This window comes from Vigna angularis, chromosome 1 (genome assembly GCF_016808095.1).
Source record: "Vigna angularis cultivar LongXiaoDou No.4 chromosome 1, ASM1680809v1, whole genome shotgun sequence".
Classification (NCBI taxonomy): Eukaryota; Viridiplantae; Streptophyta; class Magnoliopsida; order Fabales; family Fabaceae; genus Vigna; species Vigna angularis.
Window position 1 is genome coordinate 17,422,461 of NC_068970.1, and position 26,432 is coordinate 17,448,892.

The following is a 26,432-nucleotide window of genomic DNA, read 5'->3' on the forward strand; positions in this document are numbered from 1 at the left end:
CCTTTGCATGGCCTCTACCCATTCATTCATCTTTTTCGCATCATTGTATGATGTGGGTTCCTTGTTTCCAGTGACTGCCATAGTGTATCTCAAATGTTTCTCTGAAAGATTATCACAACACAATACATAAGAGATAGGATAGGGTGTTTTAAAGCAGTTTTGAATAGATGAGGATTGATTCACCTGGTGGATATAATCTTTCAAGTATGTAGGAGTTCTTCTGGGTCTGTCAGACCTTCTCTGCTGTTGATTCTACTGGCTGGTTTCTACATCATTACTGTCATCTTCATCATCATCAGGGAGCTGTTCTCCTGAGTGTTCTGTTGCTGTTGGATCAGCAGCATTCAACTCGTCATGTCTGTCATCACCAATGTGATATTGGTCCTTTAGGAGATCATTTAAAGCATCAGCCTTGTCTCTTTCAGTGTTACATTCTTCTCTGTTGCCTGGCACCTCCTTGTAGGGAAAAATGTCCTCATGAAAAATAACATTTCTGCTTATGAGGAGTTCTTTGGTATTTATGTCAAGCACGATGTACCCTTTTACACCATATTTGTATCCTAAAAAGATACCTTTTCTGGCTCTAGGATCGAGCTTACCCCTGTTATTCTCAAGAGTTGAGGCAAAACATAAGCTGCCAAAGGTTTTGAGGTCTAAGTAGGTGGGAGGCAACTTGTAGAGAAGTTCATGAGGTGTTCTGTGATTAAGAGTGACAGTGGGCAGCCTGTTTATTAGATAAACAGCATGCCCAACTGCATAGGACCAGTAAGCGTTAGGCAGATTGGATTGAAAGAGTAGGCTACGGGTCACATTTAGGATGTGTTGGTGCTTTCTTTCAACAACAGAGTTTTGTTCTGGGGTCTCAACACAACTCTTTTGATGGTTGATCCCATGCATGTTGTAGAAGTCCACACAATTAAATTCAGGGCCATTATCAGATCTAACGGTTTTGATAGATTTGTTAAACTGATTCTTAATCTTAGTAACAAAATTTTGCAATAATTCTCTAGTTTGACCCTTATTGTTCATTAGAAAAATCCATGTGTGTCTACTATAATCATCTACTATAGTGACGAAATATTTATGACCATGCACAGAAACAATATTAAGAGGGCCCCAAATATCACAATGCACAATGTCAAAACAGTCAGTGGTGGCAGAAATACTCTTAGGGAAAGATAACTTTCGTTGCTTAGCATAATGGCAAGTGTCACAAACAGTATTGGTATCAGTTTTAACATAGGGAAAGTTCTCAGATATGTATTTCATCACCTTGTCACCTGGATGGCCTAATCTACAGTGCCATAGGTTTACATCAAGATTTTTAAAAGAAAATACAGCTTTAGCAGTGCATCTTTGATCAGATTTAGGAGAAACTTGCAAGTAATAGAGTCCTTTCCAGGAATTAGCACATCCAATCATCTTCAATGTATGATTCTGCTTTATCTGGCAGACCTTAGAGAAAAAAGTTAGACTGCAATCTAGGTCCTTAATGAGACTTTGAACAGAGATCAAATTAAAGCAAAATTTAGGAATATAGAGAACATTAAAAATAATAAAATCTTTGGAAAATTGCACTGTTCCAGCGTGTTCAGCAGTTAGGATAGAATTGTTTGGCAGTTTCACAGAAATAGGTTTAATTTTATAGAAGGTCACAAAATTTGTTTTATCATGTGTCACATGATCTGTGGCACTAGTGTCAATAATCCAGGAAAGGGTACCTTGTTTGTGTTGGGTGTCACTTCTTTGGACCTGATTAACCTTGTGAGGGGGCTCATCGATTTTGTCCATCATTCTGAGAAGTTTATGCATTTGCTCAGCCGTGAAGGACTGGAAAATGTCCTTACTGCTTGCTTGATTTGTGCTCTGAGCATCTCCAGGTTCAGTGGAAGTGCTGGTCTGGCAGGCATTTGCAGAACCCCAGTCAGCTGTCTTGTTTTGATTGCTTTGGTTGTTGTCCCCTTTCTTGTACTAAGGAGGGTATCCATGTTTAGAATAGCACTCATCTATGGTGTGATTCATCTTGTTGCAAAAGGAGCATTGTTTCCCATGATTAGGATTCCTACCCCTTCCTCTACCTTGACCACGAAATCCAAAACCTCTTCCTTGGCCCTTCCACTGGCTGTTCTTATCAGTGGTGCTTGCCAGAATCTTGACCTCGGGAGAGGTATTTTTCTCTTGCCTCTCTTGTTGCATAATGAGAGAGAAGACCCGATTGATATTAGGTAGAGGATCCATTAGTAGAATTTGTGTCTTAACAGTGCTGTAGGAGTCACTTAATCCTTTTAAGAAGCATATTACATGTTCCATTTCCCTGTATTTCAGGGAGATTCTTGAAAGATCACAACTACATGGAATTTTACATGTGCAAGTAGGAATGGGTCTTAAGAATTCTAACTCCTCCCATAGGATTTTCAAATCAGTAAAGAACTGACTCACTCCCCTTTCTCCCTGTTTGATAGAATGTATATCCTGTAATAAATCAGAAATCTTGAAATAGTCTCCTTTGGAGAATCTTTCTTTCAGCTCATCCCATAATTCCTTGGCCTCTTCAACGTATATGACACTCTCAGCAATCTGTGGGGAGAGTGTCTTTGTAATCCAGGATAGTATCATTACATTGCACCTTTCCCATGCATCAAACAGTGGCTCAATTTTTTGGGGTTTCTTTATGGACCCATCAATAAACTTTGTTTTATTCTTGGAGAGCAAAGCTCTCCTCATGCTTCTGCTCCATGAGGAATAATTGTTTTCGTTCAGAGTCTGGGCAATGAGAGTGAGACCTGGGTTCTCACCAGGGTGCAGATAGTAGGGGCTGGATGGGTTGTTAGCTTCAGCTGGGTGTAGGTAGCAAGAACTGGGTGGATCGGCTGATTGATCCATGAGAGGGAGATTCCAAGAAACAGCCCAAGAAGATACCAAGATTTGAACCAGAGGCAACAGAAGCAGAGCAGGTACTAGACCTGCTCTGATACCATAAAAGAACTGGCCCAGCACTGTTGCATTTGGTATGTGGCCCAGCCCATATTAGTTTGCCACTGACGGGGTTTAGAATAAACCACAGATGCCACGCAAGCAGTATTATGTGCGCGATATGAGAGCGAAAAGAGAGAGAACAGAGCTTCTTGAAGGTTCTAGTAGAAGCAGAAGCAACGATGGCGTCCGCGTAAGCTGAGCGTCGCAGAGGCAGCTATGGACGACGATGTAGAAGGGAAAAGGAACGAGCACAACGTAAGAGGTAAGAAAAATACCGTCTTTTATTATTATGTGATTACTTTGAGAGTTCTTACAAAATGATAGTGATCTTCTTTCTGTATTGAAAACCATAAAAAAAACAAAGGGGAGAACTCTATTTATAGAGTTCTGTCAAACTAACAACTAAACTACTAACAGTAAAACCTAGTATAACAGAAATGGTTACTGTCTTTATGACAGTAAAGAATTAGTTTCAATCCTAATAGAAAATAAGACTAATGATGTGACATGATATATTAGTTATCAGGATGTAATACTATTTTCTAAAATTATTATTGTTATTTGATACTAGGAAGGTAATATTATTTTAGATGAGAATAATATAAGTATTTTGTGGAGTTTGCGAATAAGATATCTAGACTTTATTAATTGTCAAAATAAATTTATGATTTTACATAATTGTAGTTACATTATTCTCAACGTAAAAAAATAATACAATTTTAGAGATTAAAATGAGTGTTTTGTACTATTTAGAATTTAAGGTTTAATTTTGTTTGGTCATTCAAAACTAATGTAGAAAAAAAAAAACAGAATCATTCTAAATTTGAAATATTAAAAATGAAATTAAACGAAAAGAATAAATGTAGGAGGTGACTACTTTATAAATGCGAAAATATAAATGGCCATCATAAAATAAAATAAAATACAAAATCCTTAATGTCAATCGAGCGTTAAGAAACCAAAATCCAAACATCCAAGGTCCATCCAATAGAAAAATATATAAAGGATAAAATATGGTTTTGATCCTATCAAATTTTAGTCATTTATTTTTACGGGTAATTAATTTTTATTTCTAAAAAATGTGGATTTTTTTAATCCGTTATAATATTGATAATTCCCTTTTTATAAAATTAAAGGAAAAGTTGGTAGAATTGAAGAGTTTCGAATAATAGATTTGACGATAGAAAATATTTCTTTTCGTAAAACAAAAGAGTTTCATTTGAGTTTGCGTCTCACCGTATGTTTTCTTTTTTTACTTAAACTTAGAAACAAAAATACTATTTTTAAAGTAATATAAATAATTTAAAACAAATAATAATGAGTTTAAATAAGAGTTAATGGAAGCTAAGTTATGGTGTAGTGAGGTTATGAAACACAAATAAACAAATTAGACGTTAGATATTGAGAGCATACCTCCTAGGTTGTTGCATCAAGACAGATTTAAGGTTGAGACATTTCCATGCATGTATATTTGTTGTCTCCCAGCATCCTAACCTAGTTAAGCACTACACTCATCTGGATGTCAACAAAACATGACACTTTCTGTTCCAAAAAAGAATTGCATTATTTGTTTGTGTTTCTCAAAATTTTAGCATATATTATCAGACAACTTTGTAGTTTCACGACGTAATGCTTCCCCTACCATCCATATTGGCTTCTATGCTCCCGCACCACTTCAAAATAAAATACTGTATATGTAGCGTTCATTATGTATCAAACAGTCTTTTCGTTACATAACATGACAGTGACACAAATACAGTCTCATGGAAAATACAGTCTCATTTTCTGTCTAAGTATAACTATTACATACTAATACAAGAAATGACTTTTGACCATGTGTTATATATAACAATTACATACTAATTTAAACGTATAAACTAGAAATAAAAATATAAAAATACATATACAACTATTTTTCCTTTTTTTTCATTAGTAACTAAAAAGTTTTACTTCTTTTTTCACCAATTTGGGATAGATGTATGCACATGCATTTGGAAAAATATGGTAATAGAAAAAAAAAACGTTTTGAAATGGTGAATCCAATATGCATGTATCCACTTTTAGTAATTTTTTCTTTATTTAGAATCGTGTGTTGAGTTTGCACCACAACATGTTGACTTACCTCAACTAGCGGTGTAAATAGAGACACAGTAAGGGGAGGCGTAGTGCTAAGGAAGGCATGAGGTAAAGGGAAGATGCTGTGTACGGGAAACGGGGAATGAGTAGAGAGTAAAGGGAAGGAAGTGTGGTGGGAATGGGGATTTTAAATTAGGGTTTGACTAAGTAAAGGGTAAAATGTGAGGATATTCAAATTTAAGGGGGTGCAGGCAGAAAACGTGGGGGTGCAGGATGAAGGAGCCTGCTAGGCTTTCTTCTAAGTCCAGCCTAACAATATTGGGCTAAGATTGTGTTTTAGTCGACCACCACATAAGACTCCATGCATCTCTTCATTACTTTTTTGTCCTTAGTTTAAAGCAATGTGAATATGAGTTGTTTGTTAAACGGATGACAACATGTGCACGGATGACAACATCTATGCACGGTAGAACTCGAGAAATTTGTAACCCTCTGATAGGCCAGTTTTGCTTGTTGCGAATCCTTCATATTCTGAAACCTCATGTTTCTCCCTCACATCATCTACTCTCTTTCTCACTCCACACTCCATCCCTCTCTGCAGAATCGCCACACCCTCCTTCCCACTCAGCTGTCGTCCCTCCCTGTCCTCCATAACCAGATTCACCTTCCTCACGTGCACTTCCCCTCCCACCTTCTCGCCGCACATGACCTTCACCATGCACTGCACCCTTTCCCTCGCTATCTCAACTGCGTACAACGCTTCCACCTCCCGTGTCAGCCAGTGTTGACAGTGCCAATACCGTCCTATGCACGTAGCAGTGAAGGAAAATCATTGCAATAAGATAATGGAGAGATATAGAGTATTTTTGAAATAAAATAAATAGTGAGGAGGAGCAGGAGTATTTGGGGTGGTGGAGGGAGCAATACCCTTCAGTGATCTTAGCTGTTCGTTGGAACAAAATAAAAATATAGTGAGCCCATTTATGCAGAATAGGCCCAACCAATTATCATTCCCAATCCAAGAGATTTTTTTACTATATGTCCAGTGGTGAGGGTTTTGACAAGCTTTCCTGAAGTGATAGACAATTTATAGCCATCATTATATAAAGAAAACGGTGGAAAGTTTTAATAAAATCAAAATGAATTCAAAATGGTTTGTATTGAATCTAAAAAGAAAACGAAGCAATACATTACATTTTCATTCTACAAAAGAAAAGAATTGGAGAGAAATAACCATCTAGTTCGACGACATAAGTGCATGATACACTAATCATCAAATGCATTTATAAGAAGAGTTTGAATTCTTATTTTAGTTGAAATGAGAATAGTTAAAAAAAAATTGTGGCTTTAAGCAAAATTCATTATAAGTGTTTTTTAGTCACTATCTATAATTAATAGCTGTAAAAGCAGAACGTAAGCAACGTTTGTGATTAAAGTGGTGGATAACACAAAAGTACAGGGACTATCCAACTCCAAAAGGCCCAAATTGACTTTGCAATTAATTACTGCAATCTTGGGGACATCATCATATTAGATGGAAGAAAATAAAAATTATTAATGTCTGTGTTAGTGCTTCGAAAGTTCATCTGCCAATAATATGCTGCCATAAACAACCAAGATTAACCTCTCTTCATCCATGATAAATGTCATGTAAGACTAAAAATAATATTAAAATAATTTTTTTAGGGTAATATTATTTATAATTTTTTACTAATATTATAATAAGTATTATAATAACTGTTTTTAAAATGTAGGACTATACATATGTTAGTGTTACTTAACATAAGCTAATGAAAAATGAGTCGAGTTTACGTCATGATATTTTTACCTTTTTTGTTTTCATTTAGTTTTTAGTTAATTTGTTGGGAAAAAAATAATATAGAAATCCCATAACTAGTTTACTAGGTTCAACAATATTTATTACATTTTTTTTTATTTCTATGTAAAAGCTTTAAAATAAAAAAAAATGTGGGAATTATCTTAGCTGTCAATGTAATGTACTCTAAGACTAATTTTGTATTATTTTAGTTTTTTTTTTATCATTAATGTTTTGGTAAGGAACTAAAAATGAAACTTACCATGAAAGTAAAATATTATAGTTTTTAGAAAAAAGAAATACTGATTAGTGCCCTTTATGGCACTTGTTAATTATGAGTGAAATGTTTTATGGAAATGCATCAAAATATGCTTTTCTATAATTTTTAATGTACTCTTACATAATTTTCAATAAAAACTTTCTCTTTTCAACAAGACCTATAATTTTATTGTGAATGTTTAAAATTTGCATTAGCCAATGTGAATATACATAAACTTTATTTAACCCGTGTCTTATTGTTATTATTATATTATGTATTGGATCATTGAGGTACACATGCACCGACAACACGAAGAGGAAAAAAGTTACTGTTTCTACATTTTTAGGTTTTTTTATACTTTATTTTTGGTTGGAGGATTAAGAAAATAGACAGGAAATTTCAATCCATTTACTTACATGAACTGAAGTGATGTATGGAGTTTTTTTTTTTTGAAATGATAGAAATATTTGTTGTACATATTCAACTTTTGTGGCTTAATTATGTCAGAAATTGTGTTGCAAATTCAACGTCCCGATAAGATCTGATACATATTGCCTTTAATGATGATAATATTTTGGCTTCAAACAAGCACAATACTTATATATTTTATTGTTGGTCAAGACAAGTGTTGACTATAGTTAATTTGTGTCATTACAGCTATAGAGAAGAAGCATAAAAGTTAAAAGTGTGTTTAATTTCCAATGATATGAAATGTGGTGATTTAACTATGAGGACGAAAATGGTCATAGTGATTATCTTGAACTTTTGGAAACTGTGTGGTTCCATATTCTTGTGCATGGTTGATCTTTATTGACTTCATAATGTGTTACTCTCTTGATTCTGTCCACGTTGATTTTGCCGTCGGCATGCTTCTCTTTTACATGTTTTGTTTCCTCTGCTTTTTGCCTTGTAAGGGTATTTGGCTGCCATATGCAAACTTTATCTTTTCAAATTTGGGAGGCCACGCCCACTTAACTAAAGCCAAAAGGAAAAAACCAAAGCTACTATTTTTTCACCACCAAGTTCTTGTTGCTCTATTCACATTAAATATTCACATAGTATATTAATACGCGTCATCAATGGGGTACTTTGGATTTCCTTGTGATTATGTTTATCTGAAGAGAAAGTTTACTCAAAAAAACGGAAGATCAATACGATTTGAGTTTAATCATATAAAAAATTAATACTATTTTCTATTTCACATTTTAAATTAATAAATTAATAAATATTTATTTTTATATAATGTTTTATTTTTATTTTTATATAATATATGAAACTTAAATTCATACTTGAATTATATTAATTATATTCTGAAAAAAAAAATAACTAGTATGCATAATTGTCTTTTGGCCTCACAATCACACGCAAGATAACTTAGGGTGATTATTTCCCACGAGGGGATAACCAAATACTAATCATGATAGAGATCTATGCAAGTTGTTGCTGCATTTTTCCCACCATTTCAAAATATCACTCACTTTTATTTCATAGTTTTTGTAACTTTAAAAAAATCATCATCACCACACTTTAACTCTATGACAATATTCTAGAAGAGGATTGTTTTACAACCGGATTTGGTGTTCGTGATATTTTTCTTTAAGGTATATACATTACTTTAAGCACAAATTAATTTATAATAAAATATTGAACAAAAATCAATCAGTCTTTAATATTACATGATCTTTTAATTTATGAGAATGATTAATACAACTCAATTAAATTAATTGTCATGAAAAGATGAGTGGAAACAATGATGACTCCAGACTTCTTGATAATTTTTCTCTTGCAGTAGATTTTAACAAAAACTATTAAATCACAAGTGGAGTTATTAAATAAGTAGAAACAATAAACTTTAGTAAATTTTAATCGACAATGTTTCTTTAATGTTAATTACTTTATCGTTGATTCAATGGAAATAGATTGCTTTCTTATTACAATATATGAGAAGAAGACCTATAATTTACTTTTTTTTATTTTTCTTTTTGTTAACATGTTATCTTGAGTAAAAGAGAATACTTCTAATGATTACTTTTTATTAGACTTACAAAAAATAACTCTTACAGATCATTTGAAGTAATTGAAATTTTTGTAATAATAAAATATTTTCTTGACAATTTTATTTTATTTTTCATTTAAGTCTCTAAAAAAGAAAAGAGAGACAAAAAGTTAAAAAGTCAGAGAAAAGCGATAAAAAAAATCTAAATATAGAGAAACCTCAGAAACAAAAAACGATCTCAAAAAATTTATTACATTAAATTTCCATTTTTTTATAACTTTCATTATTGTGTTACGGAATTGAATACTTACTTTAGAATTCAAAGTTTGTAGGATGTAGTAAAAAATGGTAGAATTCAAACTCCATAACATAATTTTTTTTTAGCATAACTCAAAAGTTACAATAAAGAAATGATAAAAAAAAAAAAACTTACCATTATACAAGCAACTTTAAATGATGATGTTTTCATCAAAATCGCTAATATGGAAACTATTAAGAAAGTTTGATATAAATTGAAAGAAAAGTTTCAAGGCAAAACTTAATCACAAAAAACAAATTGAATTATTTTTAAGGATACAATAAAAAAATTCAAGCAAATACACAACCTTTATATGCATAAGATCCTTATCGATAGATCTTAAATTTGAGGTGTTATCCAAGAAAATTTTGGATTAAATACAAATAAAAAACCACATGATAAATTATTAAATAATTTTAACAATATACTAAATGTTAAGGAACAAATGTTAAAGGTTTATATGATAGTATATTAGACAATGATTTTGAAGTTCATGTTAAAAATGTCAGTTCAATAAAAGATGCCCATGACATATGTAACAAAGCTTCAAAGCTTCAAAGTTTCATTAGAGTATTATCTTGACTATGCTAAAATCATCAAAGATTGTGATGTAGGAGAAGATACAAAAGATTCAAAAGATTAAAAAATGACAAGTTAGGGACAAACACACTTATAAAAAAGTGATTGGTGTGGGTTTAAAAAACCAAACTAAACTCTTATAATAGGTAGACAAAGTCAAAGCCATATTGGTATTTAAAGTGTATTTTCAATGACATGGAATATATTATTATGATATGTTTACTCTACTTGTCAAGCATGATACTATGAGGTGGATGACAACCTCTACAAGAATTTTTTTTCCATTTTAATGTCAAGTTAGTCTTTATATATGGACTAATTGAAAAATATTTTTTTTTGAACAACCAAAGAGATTTCAGATCAATCATGAAAATGTTTTCAAGCTTCACAAAGTTTTATATGATTTGAAGGACACTCCAAGAAAAGAATGTAACAAAATTGATGCTAACCTATTGTAGTAAGGCTTTACACAAAAATGAGAATTAAATCACTGTATATGTTAAACGGAAAAATCATAAGATAAAACTCATCATCTCTCTTTACGTTAATGATTGACTAGTTTTAGAGAGCAAGTTTGACACTTTAAACTAGTTTGAAATGAATATGGAGTAAGAATTTAAAATGACATATACCTTAGCTTAAGGTAATATTTTCTTAGGATAAAAATAATCAAATCATCCGAATAAATTTTCATTTCTCCAAATATGTAAGTGAATGAGATTTTGAAAAATTACGAATGTGTCGTCATTCCATTTAGGGTAACTCAAAGGTTGCGTCCAGATAAAAATGAAATTAGATGAGATGCATTTGTTATAGAAATATAATTGAAGGTTTGTTATATCTATTTATAACCACGCTAGATTTCATCTTTTTTGCAAGCTTGTTATCAAAATTCATTCTTCAAGCAAGTTCACATGGGTACACAAAAAGTGTCTTGAATTATATCAAATGTTCAATCCACCTTGACCTTTGGTTACTGAAGAAGAAGAATAAAAATCTTCAAGGTTACTCTGCTAGTAATTGGGCATGAAGCTCATGTGATATAGAAAGTACAACAATGTATGAATTTTTGTTTTAAAATTGATTCTTTTGTTGGTACTCAAAAAACAATATGTTATTGAAGTTAAATATTTTTCAGTAGTTGCTAGAACAAATCAAATTATTTGACTTTGAAAGAAAATTGTCGAACGTTGACCACAACCAAGATGAAAAAACTATTTTAAGATTTGATAACAAGTTTGTCATTACAATAGCAAAAAACCTTAGTTCAAATCAAAGTTAATATCATGTAATCACAACAACAATAAAGAAATCAAATGAATAATTACAATTTTGAAGATTAATTGATAAATATATTAAAGAAAAAACATATTTAACCTATTAAAATCAAGACTTGGAATATGAAGAAACATTTTGAGAAAAAAATTATAAAATTTCATAATATGAGATATAATATTTATTTTACCAAATTATTGCCTATTAAGTAAAAAAATAGCACTTGCAAAGAGAACATCGTGGGGATGGAGGCGTTTGAAAAACACATGTCCTTTGTCACCATGATCAGTGATGACAATATTAAAAAATGACACTTTGAACAAAGAGAAAATCATCGTCGTCTTCGTGGATGGAAATATTTCATGTCTTGACTGTCTTTCTCTTAATGAAATAGTATATGAATATGAAGATTATCATTGAAACAACAATGAGTAGAACAATCGAGGTAATTGTTCACTATTTTCTTTTTCTTTTTCCTTTAAGAAGTGGTGGAGAAGAATTACCCTGAGGTGAAGGTGTTACTCTTGAATGTTGGGTTGCTTCCAAGTAGCTTGGACCAAACTTTGAGTGCAATCAAAGAAGAGATCTACTAATAGAAAATTGTTCAATATTTAAGTCAATAATAGAGTAATATGTATCATAATAATAGTAAGTTATAAATATTAGTACAAGAGTTAACTGAGATTGAATCTTCACTCCATGTGTTAAAATGCTATATCGTAGACTTCCTAGACTATAACTAAATAGATATATCAAACAAATTATGTTACTTAAAAACAATCAAGTATTATATGTTGGAAGGTATATTAGATAAGTAATTATTATATCATGAAATATTATATTATAATATCTTAAAGATATTATAAAATTTGATAATAAATTATTATATCACAAAATATTATCTTTAAATATCTTGAAGATATTTATGACTATGTAAACTCCTAAAATAAATTCTTGAAATTCATTTGAACTATTAAAATTTATGTAACTATAAAAACATCCCATTTATGATAAAATATTTCTTCTCTGTTTTACTCTCATATTTGTGCCACTAAAAGTTCTGTATAAAGACACACCGTTCATAGATCAGGATGCTGTTAAGGGCCAATCTAATTATTAGAGTTAGAGTGCTTATAAAATAATAAAAGAAAGACATGAAAAGTTTTCCAACTATGTGGCTTTCCTTAAGGCAGCAGACAAATTGTAATAAGATATACATGGCATTAAGTCATCAATCAGATAACATAAAGTCATTCAGAAGGAATCTAATTTTGCACCCACTGCCTTTTGTTTGAATTAGGTAAGGGAATATCTGCTGCCTTTAGACAAAGTTAAGCAAGAAAAGGTGGGAGTAATGATGACCCTGGACGTGGAGAATCAGTAGCAATGACGTGATCAACAGGATCATTACGGTCAAAGGGATGGATATCAAAGGCCCAGTCATGCTTAATTGGGTCATGTACTTAGGACGACCACCAATGTTCAAACTAATGATGTCTGGTGTCTCCCCCCATATTGCCTTAATAATTTCACCTTCTCAATCATAACCTTTTTATACCCTTCTCCTCCATTTCTATCCATGTGTCCACAAAATCTCGCCACAACGATATCAAAATCAAAATTCAGGAGTTCTTTACTAGGACAATGTTAAAGTTTAAACTTGCGGATAATATTTAAACCCTCAATTTTACTTGCTACAAATCCTTCTATTGTATTGTCCAGGCATGCAAAATGACAATAAAAGGATTGAAATTTTACTTGAGAGAACAAAAATAAAAGGACTGTGAAACTATGAACTATGCATCTGTCCAAGCAGCAAAAACTGGCATCTGAGGCAAAGAAAGGGCAGGCCTCAAATGGGGTGAAGGATCCCAAGAATTCACGTTGTTTGGATTGGTAGACAACAATTTTGACGCAGTGGAAGGCATTCCAGAGAGCATTGGCAAGCTTGTCCTATCAGGGCTACCTTCTCTTGAGCTATTCAAACTTGTGGCCAGTGAAGAAGGATTTGACACATGCGTTCTCACCTTTCTTGATTCCTCTACTTCTTGATGAAACATGTTGTCCAAAGCCACTGAGAAGGATTGGTTAGTTCTGTCACTCTCAGTTCTAGGTGGATTCTGGTCAAGTTGTTGAGAGGATTGATAGGGAGCCATCTTCCACTGTTCATTTTGACTTTCACAGCTCTTCTGCATTAGAATAGCTTCTTGAGTATCATCATACGCAGAAGACTTATGATTATGATCAATATACTGAGTTCCACTGTCTGTCTCTCGGTTGCGCCTAGCTAGCTCACTGCTAAGAAGGTTGCTGCTTGCCATGATTTTCTCCACGTCATATCTTGTTATGTCAAAGTTGGTTACAGCATTCACTCCTCTGAATTTTATAGCAGCAATGTCATAGGCTTCAGCTGCTTCCTCTTGTGTACCTAGAGTTTGATTTCAATAAGACTAATTATTAGCTTTTTGTGCCAACATTGGAATTTTTTTTTTCTGTTCGGTCTAGTACAAACACTTTGGAAAGTGCTATTTGGTAAAAAGCTTGAGTTCAGTGTTCTCTATGCTACAGACATTGGATAAGATTTTACTTAAGTGAACAATTCAGATTAAAGTTGTTACTGTCTATCAGTAGCATTAATAAAAGCTGTCTCTCCGGGACTAACAGTCCTCTAAAATATTTATTAAAGTGACTCATGATCAGCTTTATCATGGCTGAAAAGATGGGTATCCTTAGAGAACATGAAAGAATAGGTTTTCAAGGTCATAAAGCGCCCTCTCTGTCGCATCCTACCATGGGAAACATGGTAATTGGTACATGAACACGTTTAGAGTTAAAAACGGACATTAATTCAGTGGAAGAAATGAGTTATTATGAAAGAACTTACTGAAGGTTCCAAGATATAGATCTTTGTTTCCAGCAACTCTACCAATTCGTGCTTGCCACCTTCCATGTTGGTGGTGTCTGCTACCAAGTGAACCAAGTTTGAAAAACTTCAGACATTTTAATTAAAGATATACAAAATTTATATTACTAATTAAATTGTAATTATATGTACTATAAGTAATTGTTAGCTAGGAGACCTTGTTACTCCTCTGTACATTGAAGCCCCCCTTGAGAATCCGCTGCTTTTTCTGAATTGATAAAGTTGATAGAAATTATGAACAAATAAAATAGATGTTTCCTGATGATAAATAGCCACAAGATATTACCTTCTTAAATGAGCAACATACTCCTGTCTCGTCATGTTCTTCATTTCCTCAAGTTCATTTTGATAATTTTCCAACTGTTAGAAGAGAATGCAAAAGAAAAAAGATGTTGTAAGACTATTATTTTATCCTCTGTTATGAACTAGACCACACAACTTGAGTGGAAACATGAAAGAGAAGGGAGAAATAAATTATTTTTTATTACAGGGAAGTTTATGTGAGTGGAGGGTCCCCAATACTTGAGTGCGGCCAGATCATAAGCTCTCGCAGCTTTTTCTTCCATATCATAACCCCCTAAAATCAAAAGTTTGGAATGACTTGAATAAACATAAATTTTCCTCTTTTGTTAAGGTCATAAGCAAAATATTAAATGATATCTATCTTTAACTGTCTCGCGAATCTAAGCTCTGGGAATTTCAAGAAGACTTACCTAGATAAACTGAGATTCATCGTATATTTGAGTGGCATTCCCCGGGAAGTAAAGATAGAAACCAAAAAGAATAGTGAGTGATATCTAAAAAATTGCAGATATTTGCTTCAAAGAACAGTGGAACTCAATAGATGGATATGTTGGACCCAACAAAATGCACAAGAAAAATACTAAAGATAAAGTGATGGGGGAATATAACCCCTTTCTTACCTTGTCTTCCTTTCCTGCTTTGGCCCTCTTTCTTGCAGCTGTTGTCCCATAGATGAGCTTCATACCTACCAGTCCACCTATGCCTGATACACATACACACTTTAGAAATAAAGAGAAACAATAAAACAAAAAACACAAAAAGGGACAGGAACTGTTAAATGTGTTGAGGATGCTCACGCATGATATTAAACAAACAATGAGAACAAACAACTGAAATATAGCTTTGTTCATTCAAAATACATAAACATATTAGTGCGATGTAGGCAGAAGAAAACAAACCTTGTCACACCTCTATATTGAGAGGTTCTTTGTCCAAAGGTGTCAATCGACTTCCTATGAATTATTTGCTTCTGGTCAACCTTTTCAGGTCCCCTTTTCTTTGTATCCATGGCAACAGAATCAATGACAGCAGGTGACGTGCGGTGCGAACTAGTCACACAACTGGATTGTGAGCTAGGACTCATGGACAAGCTTAAAGACTGCAAATCCCCATAAGCCATTGATCCAATGGACCCTGATTCACCTCCATTTTCCTCCACAGGAACAATCAACTTTGAGTCCTGTGCATGGCTAGTTTGGAAGTTCCTTACTCCCCAACTCTTAAGACCAGGAGCAGGAACTCCATCATCACCCATGTTTGGAAGCTGAAGATTGCTGTCTGAGGTTTGACTTTGCTTCGACCCTTCTAACATCATATCATGGTTTCTCAAGGTAGAGTAATATGATAAGTGTTGGGCTTGAAGGTCTTGCTGATGTTGTTGTTGAGTGGTAATGTGTTGGACATGGTTTTGGAAAGTTTGGTTATTTGGGTCACGGCGTGAGGATTGGTTGTAAAACACACTGTCTAGGCTCAGAGGAATTGTTTCTGTGACACTACATTCATAGTGAGGGGTCCCCATCGCTTCCCCACCAAAGAAATTCTCCAGTTTTGGAGTTGATGTGGTAGCCATTGCTTCAAAAAAATAGATAAAAACAGCGGTCAAGAGAGGCAACAATTAGTATAGTGCACACTAAAAAAAAGTCTCCGAAAACAAGAGAATGTAGAAAAAGTTTTGGACAAACCTTGTGTTTGTGACCTGCTCAGAGCTTCCATTCCATAGAGAGAGCCATCAGATTTGAGGGGCATGATAGGCAAAGCTGAATACAATCCAACATTTTCAGCTTCAAGTCCATAGTAGAAGCCGTAGTTATTAAGTGGTGCAGTGTGGTAAAAACTTGTAGGAACCACATCAGCAGCAGAGGAAGGTTGGGGGTGTGAAGCAACACCTACGTTCATTTGAGGAGAGAGTGAGAAACCCAACCAGTTATTTTGATTATTAAGGTCAACAGAGTCATCATTTTCCATGCTCTTCATTTTCTCTCAACCAACACTCACTTGCTCATTCACCAAACAGGAGAAATATATATCTGTCTAAATATTCAATGGGAAACAATATCCACTCTCTAGCCTCCCCACCCCACCTCTTGGACCAGTTTCTTTTCCTTCAGTTTTTTTTTGTAAATAAATAATTTTGTCACAAAACTGACTGGGCTAAATCTAACAAACAATGTAAACAAATCTATGCAGATCCTGCGAGCAACTGCATCCTCTATAAGCTCTTTCTCTCTCCTTTTCTATGCGAGTGTACTGGCGTGTATATAAGGGTGTCTCGGTGGACACATTTCTAAAGGGAACAAAGCAAGTTCCTTTAAACTAAACAAAAAGAATGTGTTCCAGCAAGCAATGCTAGGCATCCTTCCCGCATTCCATGGGGATCCGTGTATGAGAAAGACCTTTGCTTTTGCTTTATTCTACGCTCCCTCCTTTCCTTTTCTCTTTTATGTAACACTCCTTAGTCCATAGACCTTAGTCACTCTCGTATTAAAGTAATAATACCAATTAGTTATTGTTATCTAAAAAAGACCCTTGTGCTGCATCCAACAACACAAATGCAGAGGCCTCATTTTTGCACAATGGATGCAAATGCAACTTCAAACACTCAAACCAAGTCCATCTCAAATTTATTGGTCACGCTCACACAGTAACACACACACAGAGAAACTAACAGGGTGCACATTACTAATATATATTTTATGTTGTATACACACAAATAAAGGTTCATTTAATGTGATGGGGGTTGCTATTCGGCTTGGTTGGTTGGTTTTGGGGTGTGAATTGCTGAAGCTTGAATAGGGTTTCACGGGCCATGGACAACGTGTCCCTCCTTCCAGTCACTTCAAAACAGTTTGCAGATCCTGCTCTGCTATGGACCCCTACCACAACTTTGCAACTACAGGACAGGTATCTGCCACCCGAGAGTTATAGGGGTTGGCTCTTACGACGTCGTTTCTTTAAAGTCCAATTTTCTTGTCCTCCTCTGCAAATAACCTCTGCTGTGCTGTGGGCTACCTAGTCTCTCCTTTTTGCCCATGATTTTCAAACGCACATTTACCACTTGCCCTTGCTGCAATGCACCCAATTACATTCATATTTCAAATTTCAACCACGGCCACTGACTTTCTTCGCCCATTTGGCTCTTTCTTCATCTCGATTTCCTGAATTACATACTGTGAATTTTTTTTTTCAGTAAGATTTTAATGAACACTTTGTAATATCAAGATTTTTTAAATTTCTCTGACCTCATTAAAATGCTAATTAATCGTTACTTCATCAATTACATTTATCTACAATCGTTTCATAACATTTTGTGACTCTGACACCATGTCTATAATGGATCAAATTACATCAAACAACTAAAGGACCCGAAAGCTGCAACACGTTTACGCGTTCAGTTCAAGTGGATCCACGTTTAATTGGAGTTAAACCGAACCGGAATAGCACAACTGTTACAGATATCAGAATGAAACCTGATCCGTGATCTAACCGCAATTTAAAATCCTACTTTATTAGTTATTAATGGTTGTAGTTCTATAAACAGCGATTATGGGAAAAAAGTGGGAGTAATTAATAGAGGGTTATTGATAATACTTGGTCTGAGAAGTTTTAGGCCACCTATAATTGTTGGCAATGAAGAACACAAAAGGTTCACTATGATCATGCTAGAGTAAGTTTCAGGAATGTTCACACTACTAATTAGGGCGAACGGTGCTTTATAAAGTCAAAGCGTGGGGAGGAATACGGAACAAAACACTAGAAAGGAAAATTGTGATATATACACGATGTGATCTAATTTGGCCCAATGCTACTTGGTTTACCATGATTGTCTACGCCACTCATCAAGCATCTAGAATAGAGAGTACTTTTGGTATAAATAAATAGAATAATAATCTAAAATTATTGAGGTGTAAGTTTCTTGATTGTAGTCAATGAATACATGCATGAAGACAAAAATGAGAGAGCTGAAATCACTAACATTATATATATACAGCACATTAATCATGACAACCACAAAAAACTTCCATTTCATGATCTTTCATTGTTATTTTCTCAAACTCAGAGTACAGCATTCCACATATATTTTGCACATTCCTGTTGAAATATACAGAGGGTGAATTTTATAGAGAGAATGTGCCATTTTCCGTGGAGCAAATCGAATTGCAAAGCTGAAGCATTAACGTGAAAAGTGTGCGTTGATTGCAATATGCGTTTTGGTGAGGCAAATAATAGCAGCAGCAATTCTAGAAGAAAAGATAAAAATAGGGTAAAGAAACTTGTGATAAAGCATGCAGTCTTGAAGTACATATATTCCTCATATGATGGAGTGATGGCCCTTAATAAAGATAATAGGATTTAAATTTATTCTATGTAGTGGAAGTGTGGGACAATCAACTTCCCATCAATAAACTTACTTTCATGTGATGCATACATTAATTAAAGTCCTACCAGACATTTTTGGTACAATCCTCGGCAGACATTTAACCAATTGGTTAATTCCACTAATAAAGTCTGGCTTTGCCAAACTAGAGTAATTTCACATGAATCACAACAGCTCCTTAAAATAACAGGTAACGACTCATATGTGAGTGTTTCTTTTTTATCAATTAACATGAGAATGTAGAAGCATTTATTGGATTTGCGTTTATAAATTGTTGGTTTACATTTTACTTTGCTAATTAAAAATTGGATTTATCAGCAACAAGTATATCTGAAAGTGAAACCATATAATTATATTCGTTAAATAAACAAATACTATGAAAAAGCCGTAATAAAATATTTACAGACACTATACACCTAAGAAAGAAGACATTTTAATTTTAATTTTTAAAGTTAAAAGCGTAAGTTGCTTAGTTTGACTTTATGACATTTCTGTACTGGTTATTGATTTTTGAAAACACCACTTTAACATATTTATATAGAAGAATAAAAAGTAAAATATAAAAGAACAAGTGGAATAACTTTTTATAAAACTAAAAATTAAAATGAAGATTTTATAGGTAGACAGTAAAGTGATTCAGACTTACACCCCCAACAAAAGAAGAGTTTACTTCTTGTCTAATATTCCAAGATCCAAAACCATGAGAAAGGTATCAAGTTTGAACAAAATTAAACTCCTTTCTCAATCTTTTTTTACGTAAACCACGATCACGTTTCATTAAAAACCCACATGAGACGCAACTCTTGTCCTAGTTACTGGTGCAATATGCATACTTAGTTTCATTTTGGTCTCAGTTTTAAGTGTTTGTTTTAGTTTAGTGTTGGTCTTCGTCTGGCTCTTTTAAAGATAATGAATGATTTTGTGACATTTTTTTATATTATCTCTAATGGTTGTTTGGCGGTGCACCCTAGAAATGAGGTGTATGTACGTCATTTTTGATATAATATGTAGATAGAGAGAGGAGGGGGCCTGTTAAAAAGGTAGGTTTACATACAGATTCCATTTGATGGATGAGTATAATGATTAGTTTGCATGCAAATTTGCGTGACCAAATTCATGGAGACAGGAATTCTTTCAGGCATGATGGTGTTGTGAGAGAAAAGAGATGTGAAACGGAGTTAGGCAGAGACCAGGAGGAATGTTGAGAAATAGAAAGAGGGCCTCTTTTTGATTGTGCTAATCATGAGTCACTGTTATCCACCCCACCAACCACTACACATCTATTCACATTTTGCCCCTATTTCAACATACTGGGTGAATCGCAGATAAAGGGAATACCAATTTTGCTTTCTTTCCATTTCACCATCCTTCTCATGTTGCTGCATCTCCTTTTCTTTTTCTCCTGCTTTCTTTCCTTTCTGGCCATCCACATAATGCTACTTATTGGTATATCGGTTAATCGAATTATATGATGTCAATTCTATTAAAATCATTGCAATCACACTAATTGGTTTAGAATTTGGTGAACAACAATTATGGGGACAAGGTTGTACGGTGTAGAATGGTTCTTGATAGATTTTTTCTTTTCTTTTCTCTTTCTTCTTTGTTTTTTTTATATGGATCTATTATTCCTATTAATATATGTATTCTGGCGGATAAAAAAAGAAAGAAAAGAAACAATAATTGGTACGAAGGGATATAAAAATTTGATCTAATTTACTTTAAACTCAAAGAACATGAAACTTTGTATCAATTATTTTAAATCATACATAACTTAAAAGCCTAGGGTAGAAAGCAAATAGATTTCACCATTGATATTCAAATGAATATATTATTCCCGTCAATTATAATATCAGTTAATATAAAAAATAATAATTACAAATTAACCTTTCCGTTGTGAGACTTGTATTCAACATAGATAATAAACATATCTCATATACCATGTAAAAAGAATCATATAGATAATTTTTTTATTGCAATCAATGTAGTATGTGATTCCTTTTTAAAGAAAATGGTTTTGATTTAAACATTTCTACATATAACTGGCAAAATTATTTTACAAACACAAACTGCTATCACATACATAGGTATAGATACAAAACTGACACTTGTATATATAATTACGAAAACGTTTCTTTAACAACGTATATTTGTAACGATTTGACAACATCACGTGGCGGTTGTGGATTGGCCGAATTTTTTTAAAAAAAATAGAAATACAATTGATCAGACGAGGGTAAAATCGGAAGGGAAATTTATGAAATTTCTTTCGCGCTTTTCCTATTCTTCTTTCATTCGCAGTTACGCTCTCTCATCTCTCGCGTTCTGTCATCTCTCTCGTTCTCTCATCTCTCTGGTTCTGTCATCTTTCTCGTGTTCAAACCCTACTGCCGTCTTGTGCCTTATCGCTGTTTTGGACCTCCATCTTGTGCCTTCTCGTTGTCGTGGTGTTTTTTGATAAGTAGAACTACGCGAACCCTAACCATGATTTCCAACATTGGCATTTTCGTGTTTCGGTAACCCTAACCATCTTCTCATTGTGCATTGTTATTTTGTTTATCTTATAACTACAGGTCCAATGACAACCCAAAAAGGAAATGTAAGATGAAATTTAATTTTTTTTATAGATGATGTGTTATCCTCTGAATTTTAGTTAATAATAATGTTTTGTTAATTTTGTGTAGTGGCACCTTCGTACCTCGATGGATTCATCCACCATTGTTGAAATGAATCGCTTACTAGGAAAGGGTCATGTAGAGCGCATTAGGATGACTCCATTTAGGTGTTGTTTGCATATTCTAAGCCCTTTGGAGGTCAATTTGAAATTATTGAAGGTGATGGTCTGCCGTTGGGCTGAGCACAATGTTAGTTTTAGAGTTAGTCAACAATTGGTCCCATTTACTATTTTTGATGTGAGCATAGGTTTAGAAAAATGCGATTTAGACATACCTTTTGATAAATCAGTAGTTGGATTGGTTGGTCAAATATTTAATCCAAAAACCACTACTTTGAAAGAGCTGATTGACATGTTTAATGTGATTGTCCAAGATAAAAACATTGAGATTGATATAGTATGTAGGTTATATATATTAGTGTATTTGGTTGCATTTTATTTAAGAAAATTAATATATGTTTACAGTGAAAAATAAGTCTTCCATAATGCAATGTAAAGATGGATAAACAAAAATCGTAGTTTTAAAAGTACGATAATATACTGATAAATAAAATGGATTTAATAACAACGATTAAGAGGTTAAAGTTGTAAATAAAATGATGATGGTTAATAGGTGGAACCATAGTTAAAATGATGATGGTAAATAAAATTATTTTTATTAAATTTAATCTAATAAGGTATAAACCATGGTTATAATAAGGAGCAAGTACTTTAATCTAATAAGGAGGTTAAGGTATAAACTATGGTTATATTATTTTTATTAAATTCCTTTATCTTTCTTGAATTAACATTTGTTAACAGTTGTGAAAACCGTTGTTGTTTTGTGTACACATTTCACAACAGTTTCTATAAATTTCGTTATTTATGTCATACTTTTAACAATAACAGTTTCAACGATGATGTGAAAGTCTTAGTAAAAAAATCTATTTTAACCGTCGTCTAATGACTTATCTACAGTAATAATAATTATTACATTTGCAATAATTTTTAATACCTACAAGAGAACTATGGTTCATGTTCAATGCCATATATAATTGGTCACATTCAAAGTGTTGATGTAGATTTAAAAAAAATCCATTTAAATAGGTTAAAATTAATATATATATATATATATATATATATATATTTATATTTATATTTTTTTTGTATCATTACAAATTAGATTTTCTGACCTCTAATTTTCACATTTACATGTTCACTTTTAAAGAATGGATCTGATGCATGAAAAAGTATCACTTAACTAAAACAGTTTCAGCTCATTTTGTCTCGTTATAATTTATTACAAATTGGATTTATTTATTTTTATTTAAGCGAACATTTGGTCCATTTAAGCAAACGTATTTTTTCAAATTTTAAGCTCTTTATATTCTAACTTAAGTAAAATTACTGATTTCATTTAAGTGAAAAATATATTTTCACCTAATATGTAATAAAGTTAAATTATACATTTTCCCAAATAAATTATTAAAGACTTTTTTTACTTAATTTTTGTTAAATAATTAAGCTTAAAAAGTGTAAAATATGTATTCAACAAATCGTATTAATAATACCATTACAAATAGAGCCTTAAATTTTGTTTTATAAAATTTATGGTGGGTATCCTATATATAATTTGACATCTATGGCAACACTTCAACAGTAACGAATCTTCAGAAAAATATTTTGAGGATTAAGTTAAATGTATATAAATTTTTGAAAATGTCAAATATATAACATATACTAAAATAAAAAAGTATTATGAAAATTATTAAAAAAATTAAATAAAGAAAACATAGAAGACCAAGTCAAATGCTTGTTAAAAATACAAAGTAAACTTCTAAAAAATTTATACAATTCTGAACATAAGAAGTTGAAAACTATTGTGAAAAGAAAAATCTAAATTTATTAAAGAGGTAAAAACACAGTACCATTTAAAATCTTCTCTATTTTTCAAATCCAAAGCCATCAATTTATCTGCATAAACTTTTTTCTTCTGAAAAATATGAAAAATTCTAAATTTCATGTCTTTAAATAACTCCAAACATTTTCTTCATCTCCCATCGAAGGAACAATAAAAGAAAAAGCTAAACAAACTAGTGAAGAGTTGCAATGAATCCAAAGTATTTTAAAATTTGCATTCAAAACATATTCCAACACATGTATAAGACATGTGAGCTCAATACGTAAATAGAAATTATGAACTCCAAATAAAAAGAAAAAGCTATCAACATACTTTCTTACATTTGTTTATATAATAAAATACAAGTAATAACAGTGCCTCGAGATTATTAGTTCCATTAGTGTTAACTTTAATCTAATTAATCATCAAATGTTTCCAGAATAGTAGAAGAAACTTTACCCCGAGTGTCAATATCAAAGAATTTTAACACAGCAAAATTAGCCATGATATCATGCATAGATTTAATAATATGAATATATGCTGCTGAAATCTAGCTTAATCCCTTGTTTGCCAATCCAAACAGAAAAGCTAATCGCAGCTAATATAAGAATTTCACTACAATTACATATATTTGAATTATTTTAAATATTATTCTGAACTTTTGATTAATGGTACATGTGCATACCTTTGAATTGAGAAAATAAGATGTAAGATATGCTTACAACATCAAATCGTCCATTTAACGAAACTTTATTAACACAGGGAGAGGAGATAAATATGATACAATCAATACATGATAAAAAAAAAATAGTAAAAGACAATAGATGTTGATGAAGTGTTTAATATCTAAAGATGTGTAACATGATCACTATTACTTGAACCAAAACCTTAAACTTTTTTGGTTAGGCCAAAACGGGTTGCGAAAAATTGATCTCTGACCCAAAGGGGAGACCATGAGAGGAAGGCAAATAAAGCAGTCATGTGACCAAAAACAATTTGTTTTGGTGGTTTAGGGCGTAAAACCCTTTTAGCCACATGTCTAGCAAAAACTCTACCATCCGTTGCTTTGTTACCCTGAGAAGCTCTAGCTCGCTCTTCAATCACCTCTTTAAAGTCCTTATAAAGCTTCCACTCATAATTACCCAATCTCTCCGTATTGGCCCTCCCAAAGTTTGATCTCACAGAGGCTGGCAAAACTAGAACTACGTTGATCCCAAAAGGCCTAAGTTCTAGGCGCAAACTGTTTGACATGGCATGCACTGCAGCCTTGCTAGCACAATAAGACCCTGCCCAAGGGGTTGAAACTTGGCCTACCACACTTCCAACATTTACTATACTCCCACTTCTTCTCATAGCCATGTGAGGCACCACATGCTGCACCATTCTTAGTTGCCCTAGTGTGTTGATTTCCCAAGCCTTTCTAATTGTATCTAGTGGCAACTCAGCCAATGGTCCAGTGCTACCTATTCCAGCATTATTAATCAATATATCTATGCGACCATGTTTTGATATAACATTCGCCACAGCTGAAGACACGCTTTCATCACAAGACACATCAAGCTCCAATGTCTCTATGTTATCTGACTGCAACTCTGACATGTCTTGCATCCGTTCTGAGATGTCAGAGGCAAAAACGTGGCATTTTTTCTCAGCAAATGCCTTACAGTATTCGTAGCCGATGCCACCTTTCGCACAGCCAGTCACTAGAACTACTTTGCGGTCACTCATTTTGGCTGTACTTTCTTGTTCAATATTTGGCTTCCAATCCCCTTATATAGATGGAATCAGATCTAATAATAATAAGGACACTAATTTTAATATCAAATTATCCTATCTTGTTAGCTTATTTTTTGTCACATCATCTCAGGATAAAGAATATTCTTTGCAACATATGCTGTTATGCTTTGTTGTATCTGGTTGGATTGGCCGTCTGCCGGCTACGTACACGTTGGACTTGTTTTCTTTACGTCTGCAGTATGTGTTGGAGGGGTTACATAAACATCAGATTAATAAGTTTTTTACCTTTATATACAACTTTACTTTTTCATTTTTATTCAATAGGAGACTTAGACACGGATTCTAAGCGGGACAATGCAGATTTGTAATTTTTTCTTTATGGCTGCAGTGGTGGGCATGCATCCTGTCACTTTCTGATGCACATTTCGCCACAAACATACTTCCATATGCGCAAGACTTTTTCAGCTTTTAATGAGAGCCACGATGAATTAAAAAATGCAAGAAGCTCTAGTACGGAGTACAAATATGGTACGAAATAAACACATTTTAAGGTTTTCTTCCTTGCCCCTCTTCTGTGATTTATATTCCTTTCCAACTGTGTTTAAAAATGCTTGGAGGAGGTTGTATTCCGAAAATTTTATATACGAATTATTAATGTGCAGATTTGATTTCAAATACCAAATGAGGTTACAATTGTAAATACAATATTTTTATTCTCCATTGCCATGCTTTTTCTCTTGGAAAAGGCAGCAGTTACAAAGCTACACAATTTTTTAGCACAAGTTCATAAGAAATCCTGATTATTATTGATTTGGGCAATGACTAGCTATATGTTTGTGTTTCAGGAGCCACTTAAAGTACATGCACCATTTTTAGACTCCCTTTGGATGACATGCCAACGTAGACCTAGCACTTAGTAAGTTGTTATCAGTGACGGTGTCTGTCACAACGTAGATCTTGATTCTTGAAACCTACCACCATGGTATGCACCATTTTGGCATTCATGTTATCTGAGCATGTAATTTGCCAGTCTAAATATGGGTATATCGAGGAAAGAGATTCACCAACCATCGGTACTAGAGATGGATCTATTGAGGGAGGAGGCTCACTTAGAAAAACACAAAATCACTGAGATTTAAGGCCAATACTTAAGGATTGACACCACTCTAAATTTAAAACCTTAAAGCAATGGATTCTTCTTATATGATGTTTCACTCTTTATTTTTATCCAACGTGGATTCCTAACATAAATAAAAATGAACCTAC

General features: G+C 33.2%; 2 protein-coding genes across 2 annotated transcripts; both read right to left on the reverse strand.

Annotated features, from left to right (window-relative positions):
- Positions 1–12,884: 12,884 nt before the first annotated feature.
- Positions 12,885–17,114, reverse strand: LOC108323908 (AP2-like ethylene-responsive transcription factor ANT). The gene is made up of 9 exons (XM_017556730.2): positions 16,184–17,114; positions 15,401–16,073; positions 15,122–15,204; positions 14,912–14,920; positions 14,687–14,775; positions 14,485–14,558; positions 14,356–14,406; positions 14,160–14,236; positions 12,885–13,703 (listed from the first exon to the last, which is right to left on the reverse strand). Exons 1-9 carry the CDS (start codon positions 16,473–16,475, stop codon positions 13,072–13,074), a joined length of 1,980 nt encoding a protein of 659 aa, XP_017412219.1. The 5' UTR covers positions 16,476–17,114; the 3' UTR covers positions 12,885–13,071.
- Positions 17,115–24,317: 7,203 nt separating this feature from the next.
- On the reverse strand, positions 24,318–25,157 carry LOC108328997 (short-chain dehydrogenase ptmH). The gene has a single exon (XM_017562952.1). The coding sequence runs from the start codon at positions 25,155–25,157 to the stop codon at positions 24,318–24,320; it is 840 nt and encodes a 279-aa protein (XP_017418441.1).
- Positions 25,158–26,432: the final 1,275 nt, after the last annotated feature.

Bases quoted from the DNA above. Each gene is read 5' to 3' on its own strand.
- LOC108323908 (XM_017556730.2), bottom strand. From the start codon at position 16,475: ATGAAGAGCATGGAAAATGATGACTCTGTTGACCTTAATAATCAAAAT. The intron at 14,559-14,686 runs GTAATAAAAAAT...CTCTTCTAACAG, and splicing joins CCACTCACATAAACTTCCCT to TTGGAAAATTATCAAAATGA. The intron at 14,407-14,484 runs GTAATATCTTGT...TTATCAATTCAG, and splicing joins TATGTTGCTCATTTAAGAAG to AAAAAGCAGCGGATTCTCAA.
- LOC108328997 (XM_017562952.1), bottom strand. From the start codon at position 25,157: ATGAGTGACCGCAAAGTAGTTCTAGTGACTGGCTGTGCGAAAGGTGGC.